General features: G+C 37.8%; 2 protein-coding genes across 2 annotated transcripts in view; one reads left to right on the top strand and one right to left on the bottom strand.

The window, feature by feature from the left end:
• Positions 1-6,455, top strand: part of LOC104616754 (angiopoietin-1 receptor-like) — a gene marked incomplete at its 5' end in the record, with an annotated part of 11,664 nt that extends 5,209 nt beyond the window's left edge. Inside the window, 9 exons of the mRNA XM_010281870.1 lie at positions 406-616; positions 1,604-1,714; positions 2,054-2,244; positions 2,609-2,722; positions 3,632-3,702; positions 4,316-4,356; positions 5,398-5,494; positions 6,007-6,106; positions 6,218-6,455. Coding sequence (XP_010280172.1) covers positions 406-616; positions 1,604-1,714; positions 2,054-2,244; positions 2,609-2,722; positions 3,632-3,702; positions 4,316-4,356; positions 5,398-5,494; positions 6,007-6,106; positions 6,218-6,292 — 1,011 coding nt within the window. The remainder of the gene's footprint in view (positions 1-405; positions 617-1,603; positions 1,715-2,053; positions 2,245-2,608; positions 2,723-3,631; positions 3,703-4,315; positions 4,357-5,397; positions 5,495-6,006; positions 6,107-6,217) is intronic.
• Positions 6,456-9,233: 2,778 nt separating this feature from the next.
• Positions 9,234-10,428, bottom strand: part of LOC104616753 (RNA exonuclease 1 homolog) — a gene marked incomplete at its 5' end in the record, with an annotated part of 19,485 nt that continues 18,290 nt past the window's right edge. The window contains one exon of the mRNA XM_010281869.1: positions 9,234-9,325. Coding sequence (XP_010280171.1) covers positions 9,234-9,325 — 92 coding nt within the window. The remainder of the gene's footprint in view (positions 9,326-10,428) is intronic.

Here is a 10,428-nt window from a genome sequence, read left to right as displayed (position 1 = left end):
CCTGCTGAGACTGATCAGCACAGGATTTAGTCAAGCCTAATATGAGATAAATCTCAAACCTGCAACTTAAAACTGGTTTTGAGATCAGTTTCACCAAATTATTTTTGCCCATCTTCTTCATCTTCAAGATGATTATAAAACTGTTCAGGAGGCCTAGGTCTACAAAGGTACTTATGCATCAGTTAGGAGCCTGATTAATTTTGTGGATCTGGGCAGAAGTGCTGTCTACAGTTAGTGTCTAAAGTAATAGTCTTATTGTATGCACTCTTGCATTAGCAAGAGATGGATCAGGCTCTGTGTGTGTGTGCAGAGGAGTGAGCACACATGTATTCGGGGAGTATAATCAGAGCATTGCTCTGTAAAGTAGAAATCACAGTTAACGTCATTTGCTTAACTCTGTTACAGAGGGAAGAGCCAGCTGTACAGTTTAACTCAGGTACTCTCACCCTGAGCAGGAAAGCCAAAAACAGCCCAGATCCCACTATTTATCCAGTTCTTGAGTGGAATGACATAAAATTTCAAGATGTGATTGGGGAAGGTAACTTTGGGCAAGTCCTGAAAGCACGCATTAAGAAAGATGGCTTACGCATGGACGCTGCAATTAAAAGGATGAAAGGTAGTAAAGATTGGAGACTCTGAGACTAAAAACTTGTCTTGGTTGTTTGTTCCAAGTGATTCTCTGTCATAAAAAATGCTTAGTAGCCCTCTTCTAAACCTAAAATAAATATTTGAACTTGCTAGTGAAATTGTATGAGCTGTCACTAGGCCAAGATTTGTGCCCTGGCAAAGACTATTTCTGCACGGTCAAGTTGATTTATGTTTACTGTTTATTGTTTATTGTTTATTGTTTATTGTTTATTGTTTATTGTTGTTAATATCATTAGTTATTATGTATTTTTCAATTCATAGGCCAATATGAATTAATGTGTGAGTTCACCTGCAAAGTGGAAGCTGTTAAAAGGTGCCTTTAGTAGGGAGAGGAGCACAGAGCTAGCCTTGGGGCATAGCATTTGCTCATCTTGCTTTACCCCAGCCATTCAGAGACAACTGTATCTATGTATCTATACATATACAGACTATGAAGATCACTCATTTTCTTGGTACTCATTGGGCATGACCGACATGTTCCAGAGAGAAATGCAATACATGTATTACTGAAAGAACATACATATTTTCTTGAAATTCACTAGATCATTATCTAGGTGAATTGGGAGACACTCTTATGAGTACGATGATCATTTAAAAAAGAGCCAAGGTCTGCATCCAGGTGGAAATAATAAACCGCACACACATGGAAGGATTTTTAGGCAGCTAGTTTTCATGTGGTCTCCTATGATATTTTACATTCTCAATAAGGGACGTGACGTGGTATATTGAGATGCTTGCTTTCTCTCCAGATGCTACAGACATTGTCTCTTTTTTTCCTTTGATTGAAAAGTCCTACTTTTTTTCAGTAAATATTAATGTATCTTAGACTTTTTCTGTTTTTATTGGGGCTGAAGCAGTAGTGCCCCAGGCAGCCCAGAGTCCTCATAATTAACAACAATGTGGTCATAAATTCAGTTCAAAGGAAAACATAAATGCATGCTTATTTGATTTTCAGAGTATGCCTCAAAAGATGATCACAGAGACTTTGCTGGAGAACTTGAAGTTCTTTGTAAACTTGGTCATCATCCCAACATCATAAATCTTTTGGGAGCATGTGAACATCGGGGTAAGATACTCTTGAATATGTGTACTTCAAAAATTAAATTTTTTACACCCACCGTATAGTCCATACAGGCCATAGAATCACTAGCTTATAAGCAGGTCTTCCTGCAACATTAGTTAAAAAGCCAAATAAATTTGGTTTCAGATCTACAAGCCCACATTAATCCTTCAGAAATGTTCATCAATATCTCTATATACTCCTCTGCACCTAGGAATTATGCTGTTCGGTATTTCCCCTCCAGTCTGTTTTGTTTCTTTTTTACTCAAAGCAGTGTAAGTGTCCAAATACTATTACTGACCAACTTTTGCTTTGTGATACATTCACTGTCTGATGTTTCATTAGGCTATCTTTATCTCGCTATTGAATATGCCCCCCATGGAAATTTACTGGACTTCCTTCGGAAAAGCAGAGTGCTAGAGACAGACCCAGCATTTGCTATTGCCAACAGCACTGCATCTACACTTTCCTCCCAGCAGCTTCTGCATTTTGCAGCAGACGTTGCTAGAGGGATGGACTACTTGAGCCAGAAACAGGTCAGTCTTCAATTCTCTACCCACTGAAAGCACAGAAATTAATTTTTCTTTTAATGAAATAAAAATAAGGTTTTAATTTTAGCTTCTATAGCACCCACTGGATGAGTTTTATTTTGTTGCGTTCACTTAGCCGTATCAAATACTATGACATGGGGAATCAAGGAAGAGGCATTAAAACCTACAAACGACACGGTAACTATTGCTTTCATCTTCACACAAAGTTTAAAGTGTTCCTGGTAGTGACGTACCATTTATTTTGGGTTTTGTTCTTATCCTGAATGTTTGCAATTTTCAATATAGCACTAAAAAACATATAGACCTCATAGAAACTGCGTTGATTTCCCTTTTTTTTTTTTAATTTTAGTTTATTCATCGAGATTTGGCAGCAAGAAACATCTTGGTTGGAGAAAATTATGTTGCAAAAATAGCTGACTTTGGCTTATCAAGAGGTCAGGAAGTTTACGTGAAGAAGACTATGGTAAGGATCAAAACAAACTGATATAGTCGCTTTTTCTCATTTTTGTTTTCTTGTTTCTTACTTTGTATTTTCATCTGAACAAAAATGCAAACTCATGGGTACTATGGAGCTGATTATTTAAATGTTATATGTTAACATGTATAAATATTTATCTTGTGTTTATTAATATACATACATTTCTTGTAAATCAATTTTATAGCAAGTTTATAATATAATATAGAATGTAATTGAAAAATATTTATATTGTATGTGGCAGTATGGCAATAAATATGGTAATATGAATGGCAGTAAAAAATTAATTTTGCAGCCAGTTATGAGATTCAGTAAAAATGTATTACAAAAACCTATATAATATACATTTGACATATGAAGAGGGTATGTGCATGTGGGTGGATCTGTACAGCTAAGAGAATAGTATTTTCATACCAGAATTTGCTCAACTGAGACAAGCTTGTCTTTTTAAATTGTCCTCTATTGAATGAGGACAAAGTTAGCAAGATGGTAACTAGAGGTGTGTCAGGATCTGTGAGCTGAAAAAATAGCTGTCCAGAGACAATGCTTTGGAAGCCCTGAAAGAGGAAGATGTGTAATAAGCATCATGTAGTCATAGACCAGGAATAACACTGGTTGATCAAGGGAATGGGACTGGTTAGTGGTGTCATGAGACAACGCTCAGGAATTATTCCCATTTCCTCTTGATGCTGATGGGATGAATTTTCCATTAGCTTTAGTATGAACTGTCCCTTTGTGAAGTAAATGCATAACTTAAGTAAGTTTATTTTCTTGATAAACCCTACTTGCATAAAGTCAGTTTTCATTAAGGTAACACACAGAACAATTGTTGGTGTATAAACTGCAATATTGCTATTCCAACCACCAACAAATAAACCTTCATTAAATAATTTCCAGGGACGGCTTCCAGTGCGATGGATGGCAATTGAATCTTTGAATTACAGTGTTTACACCACAAACAGTGATGTGTAAGTATGTTTTCAATTGGTCTTTTTTTAAATAAAGAAACACTTTTCAGTATCAAGGAAAGTTTGATAGTCAGGATGAGATATCCACTCTTAACTCAAAAAATTCTGTAGCTCTGTCAGCATGAATGAGCAATGGAAGCAAAAATAAAACCCACAGCACAAAAGTTCCTTTTATTTCATCATCAGTGTCTGAACAAGTTCTGTGTTCACAAGCTAATTGGATTTGGGCCACTATTTTAGCTATAATTCTCATTTGAAATCAGAAACCTGATGAATGATTGGGAGACACAGAGAAACTCAATATTTTATTCAGGAAACTGGAAATGATATTCAGGAAAACAATTCTATAATAGCACTATTTTCTGAGAGCTCACAGTCTAGTAAAGGACTCTGGTTGATGGGCTTACTTAAGTGAATTAATTTTGTTAGACATCTCACTCCTGCTTTCTGATTCTATGAACCCTATCATTTTTGTATAAACAAAAATCAATTTAAAAAATAAAAGACTGAATCATACTTCTCTGCATTCTCTGAATACTAGCAAAACTACCATATAAAAATATGGAATGTCATTGCATTCTTGTTGCACTCCATAAATATCCCTCTGTTGCAGATGGTCATACGGTGTCCTATTATGGGAAATTGTTAGTTTAGGTAAGTAGCTGAATTCTGTTCACTCAGTCTGTTAAAAATTTATTCCTTTGCAACATCATTTTTTTTCTGTTTTATTCCACTAACTTTTCATTAGCTGTAGTATGCTTAGAAATGCAATTGTCACATTTTCAGTTCAAATGAGACAAGATGACCATGTTTTCATTGCACTATGAAACCTATGCCATATCTAAATATAAAATCCAGCATATCACATGACATATGGTATATCCCTAATCCAATATGTTTTCAGTATGATGGGTGGTTTTTCCTCAGCCTTTCTGAGTTTTAAATAAAGACGTACATTTTAATGACTGGGCGGTGGGGAACATCTCCTACTTAAGTATTCTTGAAGAAAATTTTTGAACATCAATCTTCAAATAAAACTTAGACTTCACTTCTGCACACACCTCTATTCATGCATGTGGTACAGCCTCAAGCCATTCAAAATGACTGTGTTAGCCTTTATCATTTGCCTTGGAGTGTGCCCCATGGTCTGCATACTGACTGAGCTGCACGTTGAGTATTGGACTAATCATGAACTCTTGCTAAATTGTTCCCAGCTTTCCTTACTAAATGGGTTTGTGTTAGATATTGATGGGAATTAACACATTGCAGTGTGCAAAATCAAAAGTCTTAGGCAACCAAACATCTGCAAAAAGGAGCAAAACCAGCTTGACAGTAATAGCTCCATACAAGATCTTACCAATACCATGCTAATAAAGGAATGGCTTGCCCACTGCCATCAAGGGTTTGCAAAACCAGTTCAAATACAATCGGATGCAGACCCTCAGAGTTGTACAGAAATCTAGGCCAGCCCAACAGGTTATACATGTTTATACTCAGTTTTATTTTTCTCTTCAATATGTGCATTAAGCAGTATGGAAACATTAACAACAAAAATGTATCTGCAAAATATTCCCTAACATTGGACTAATTTACCTGTTACTAAGTCACTCATTCTTTTTCATTTCTGCTATGCAGTTAAACTTCCTTTTATTAAAAATCTCTTGTGTTCATGATGATGGTTAAACTCTGCTTTAGGTGGAACACCATATTGTGGAATGACCTGTGCAGAACTCTATGAAAAACTGCCTCAAGGGTACAGACTAGAAAAGCCTCTCAACTGTGATGATGAAGTGTAAGTAACTGCCTCAGAAAAAAAAAAAAACTGAAACAGAATAACACAACATCTGCTATAAGAAATACATGACTTTGATGAGAAAATAATAAACCAAACATTTCTTCAGGAAAACATAAAAACTACATTTAAAACAAAAATTAAAAAGGATGCAGAAGTGGAAATAATTACTTAAGTCCTTTTGTACCCAGCATGCAGTTATTTGCCATGAGCAATATAATATATCTCTGCTCCTGCAGATGAATTGCTCCCATGAGCAATATACCTCTGCTCCTGCCAGATACCCTGTTCTTTACACAGCGTAGCTGGCTTTCACTCAAAAAGAATTTTTTGATTATTCCAGAGAAAAAGAAAATTATTTTCAGACAGCAGCCAGATGTGGAAACTATAACTCCAACTATAAATCCATTTTCCTTTGAAAAATGGAATGTACACAGTCTTCTAGTAAACATCAATTTGTAGCTTTCACCTATGTATCTAGACTATCAAACATTGGTGTTTGATTTTTAAAGGTATGACTTAATGAGACAGTGCTGGAGAGAGAAACCATATGAAAGACCATCATTTGCCCAGATACTGGTGTCACTGAACAGGATGTTAGAAGAAAGGAAGGTAAGAATGAAACCCTAGAAAAGAATCAGGACATGAATAATTTCAGTATAGTTTTAGATTCTTGAGGTAATACACCTTGCATCACACTCTTTCTGTTTATTTCCTTTCCAGACCTATGTGAATACTACCCTATACGAGAAGTTTACTTACGCAGGCATTGATTGCTCCGCTGAAGAAGCTGCTTAAGACAGGAGAAATTTTCATTCATCATTGATGTACTAAAGAAAACCAAAGCTCAATCTGCTGGAGCCCCAAATGTGATGTACTATGTAGAACTGTGTATAGCTCTAACTGTATATAATACAGTAATACTGTTTTACTACAGATATGTATGTGTTATCACACAGTAACCTCTGCCTCCACAGGCTGTAGAAGTGTATATACTGTTCAGAGTAGGAATAGACTGAAGTCATGAAATCTGCTGTTTCATATGCAGGGTTTTCTTTTTTCCTACTCATGTAGATATAGCGTATACATACGTATTGTAATGCATTAGGTATTGCCATCTCAGATTTTTTTAGACTTTCCAAGAGCTACTGATAGCAAAATGGGTATTTTATAGCAGTATTTCATAGACATTTCATTGTGATTCAAACAAAAATGCTAAGCTCAATGCAACAATGGGAGTTGCAAGCAGATGTAAATCCAGTATGTTCACCAAGGATAATTAATTATTAAGTAAGACTCCTCTTTGAATGTAAAAGTGAGCTAGTAGAAATAATCTGTTCAATAATTGTATTGACACTTGTAAGATACAAGGCATACTATTGTTCTTTCATTGTCCAGTTTAACAGTCAGTGTTTGCCTATATGCAAAATACGCATATATTTTGAAGTATTTAATGTTATCAGAGGCAACCATGAAGCACAGGATTGAGGAATATACTACATGCTGTAAAACACATTTTTATAATTATCCTGGATATGCATGAGACTTACTCAATTTGTATTTCATTTAATAATTTCACTGCATAATTATAAATTACTACCTATTATATACAAGCAGGGTTTACTTACTTTTGCTTATTTTATCCCTTATGCAGTCCATAGTATGGTATGGCCTCTTAAAAATACTGTACTGAAATGCTTCAAAAGAATATTTGGCCTGCCAAGGAAGACCTAGTCTTTAGGTTAGACAAATAGAGCCAGGACTGGCCTGAGCTTCTGGTATCAAGTCAGCCATGTGGGATGCAGTAGACTTACATTCAAACTTCATGTATCAGCTAACCTTTCTCAAAGAGGGAAGAGGGTCTGTGTTCGCAGGCTAGGAGGGCTTACTGACAGGGCTTTAAACTAGACTCAAAGGGGATGGGGATAACATCAGGCTTACCTACAAGCAGCTGTGGGATGACACACCAAGGTTAGAGGGATGGGGTGCTAACAAGGCTTCTCAGACTGTTGCACCAGAGAAAGACTTCAGAGGAACTAAAGAAGGTTCCTCTAAGAGGGTGACATGGCTGACAGCCCAGCTGAAGCACCTCTACACAAATGCATGCAGCACAGGCCACAAAGAGGAGTTGGAAGCCACTGTACTGCTAGAAAGCTATGACCTGGTCGCCATTACTGAAACTTGGGACAAATCCCATGACTGGATTGTGGCTCTCAAAGGCTACAGGCTGTTCAGAGGGGACAGGCGAGGAAGGAATGGCGCATATGTTGCCCTTTACATCAAGAAATGGATAGAATGTGAAGAGCTGTGTCTGAAAATAGCCATAAGCAGGTTGAAAGCTTATGGGTAAGAATCAGAGACTGAGGCAACAAAGGGAACCTTGTGGTTGGTGTCACTACAGGCTGCCCAATCAAGGGGAGCCTGTTGATGAAGCCTTCTTAATCCAGCTACAGGACGCATCACACTCACAGGCTCTCATATTGGGGGACTTTAATCACGCCAAGATGTGCTGGAGAAGTAGCACAGTGAGCTGTAGGCAATCCAGGAGACTCCTGGAGTGCATGGAGGAAAAATTCCTGTGCCAGGTAATAGACAGCCCTACCAGAAGGGATGCCATACTGGACCTGTTGGTCATCAATTCATGTGAGCTAATTGGTGACGTCAAGATTAGAGGTAGCAGGGTAGTGTTTTAATGTGTAAGAAGCAGCTACAGTGATTTTTAACCTTCAATACAGATTTAGTCATGCAGCATACTCATTCTTCAGAGCATGTCTATGAGAACTGCAAGATTCTTACAGGGTCCTCAGTCAAGACCATTTTTCCTCACCCCTCAGTTTTGACAAATCAGTGCAAATCATAACTTCAGCTCAGAGCTAGTGTTGTACAAAAAATGTGGTCTATTCTTACATTTTAATTTCCTTCTGTTTCCTTTATACAAAAACAAGTGGCAACAGACTTTAAAATGCTCCTGGCTCAAGGCAGCAGATGCTGAATCCTATCTTAAGCGGGAGACAGGTAATAGTAATATAGTATAGAAAGTATAAACCAATTTTAGCTGAAGCAGTGACCATATTTACTTCTTGAAATACTCTGCTTTTTGGGAACCCTTATAAGTAAGCAAAGCTCATTGCTTTTACAGTTTAAAAGCTTCCTACAGGCTTAACTTATTTAAGAGAGACCTGCTGATTCTGTTCCAGAAGAGGTCACATACCTACCATTATGCCTTTGTGTCAATTTTAATACATTGAACACAAATAAGTTTGTTTTCTCTCTAAGAGCAGATGGAGAGGTAGAGAGAAGCAGAAAGGGAACGGAAAAAAGAAAACCACAATCTTAAAAATTAAGTTTCTGCTATGCGATTAAAGTTTATTTCACAGAGGCTGAACAAGGTAAAGTCAAAAATTATATCCAGAACTTCAAGCAATCAGTACTTTCATTTACTGCAAATGATAGTTTTCAGCCACACCATAGTAACAACGATAGTCTAACAGAACAAACACACGGGCTTGCTATTTAACAAAAAAGAATTTACTCTGTGCCTCTTAGATGTACGTGTTTTGTGCATTTGTGTTTATCTTAAAATTCAGAAGTAGACAGAGAACAAGTATTTCCCAATAGGTTTTCCCATTACCCTCTTTTTTACATCAGAAAAATAATTGGTACCGGAGCATTATAGAGCAGTGAACCAAACTGAGGTTGATTTCCCCCCACCCTCCTTGTTCGTTCAAAGCTATAACAATCACAATTTTTTCCTTTTATTGTCTTCCTTGACCTTCCAAAGGATTAGTTCCATACAAACAATTGCACCTTCCTTGGAATTATGACCACCAACTAGAGGAAAACAAAACAAAAAAAAGAATTAGAAGTGTTAGATTATGTATTTATTTATACAAGAATGGTGGATTTGTTTATTAAGCTGAACAATTGTTGAGGATATTAAGACAATACTTCATATTCAGACTGTTTTTGGTGCAATTCCTTGTTACCAAGATTCAAGGTAAAACCCACATGCTTCTAGCAGTCCAGTATTGTCTGGCAATACTCAGTGTCCCACCACACCCTCCAGCTTCAATATCCAATGGAGCCTGGATTAGTAACCTAGAGTATCCAAAATAACTGTCTGTGGAAAACAGTCCTCTCCAAGTCATGTACTTTCAAATCAGAGTTGAAAGAGTAACAAATGACAAGTTTATTTTGCAACTAGATGGTAAATTTCTACCTTGGTTATTTAAGGATAATCTACTTGCCCTGATCTACTGAAAAGCTCCACAAAGAGCATTTTCATGAGAAGGTAAATCTCCACCTCTTCAGGGAGTCTGTCAGCAGGACCCCCTGGGAAACTGCCATCCAGGACAAGGGAGCAGAACAGAGCTGGCAGATCTTTAAGGACACTTTCCATAGAGCACAAGAGCTCTCGATCCCCACATGTAAGAAATAAGGAAAAGAACACAACGGACCAGCATGGCTGAATCAAGACCTGCTGGTCAAACTAAAGGGCAAGAAGGAAATGCACAGGCAGTGGAAGCAGGGACAGGGATCCTGGGAAGAGTACAGGGATGCTGCCCAGTTGTGTAGGGATGGGGTCAGGAAGGCCAAGGCACAGCTGGAGCTGAACTTGGCAAGGGATGCAAAGAATAGCAAGAAGGGCTTCTACAGCTGTGTCAGCCAGAAAAGGAAGGTCAAAGAAAGCGTACCCCCCTGGATGAGCAAGACTGGCAGACTGGTCACAGATGAGGAGAAGGTCGAGGTACTCAATGACTTCTTTGCCTCAGTCTTCACTGGCAGTGTCTCTTCCCACACCTCTCCAGTGGATGGGCTGCAAGACAGAGACTGGAGGAGCAAAGTCTCTCCTGCTGTAAGAGAAGATCAGGTTCGAGACCACCTGAGGAACCTGAACATGCACAAGTCTATGGGACCTGATGAGATGCACCCCA

This window comes from Phaethon lepturus, unplaced genomic scaffold (genome assembly GCF_000687285.1).
Source record: "Phaethon lepturus isolate BGI_N335 unplaced genomic scaffold, ASM68728v1 scaffold10892, whole genome shotgun sequence".
NCBI classification, from domain to species: domain Eukaryota; kingdom Metazoa; phylum Chordata; class Aves; order Phaethontiformes; family Phaethontidae; genus Phaethon; species Phaethon lepturus.
The sequence above is the reverse complement of the archived record's forward strand: the minus strand, read 5'-3'. Positions and strand labels throughout refer to the sequence as shown.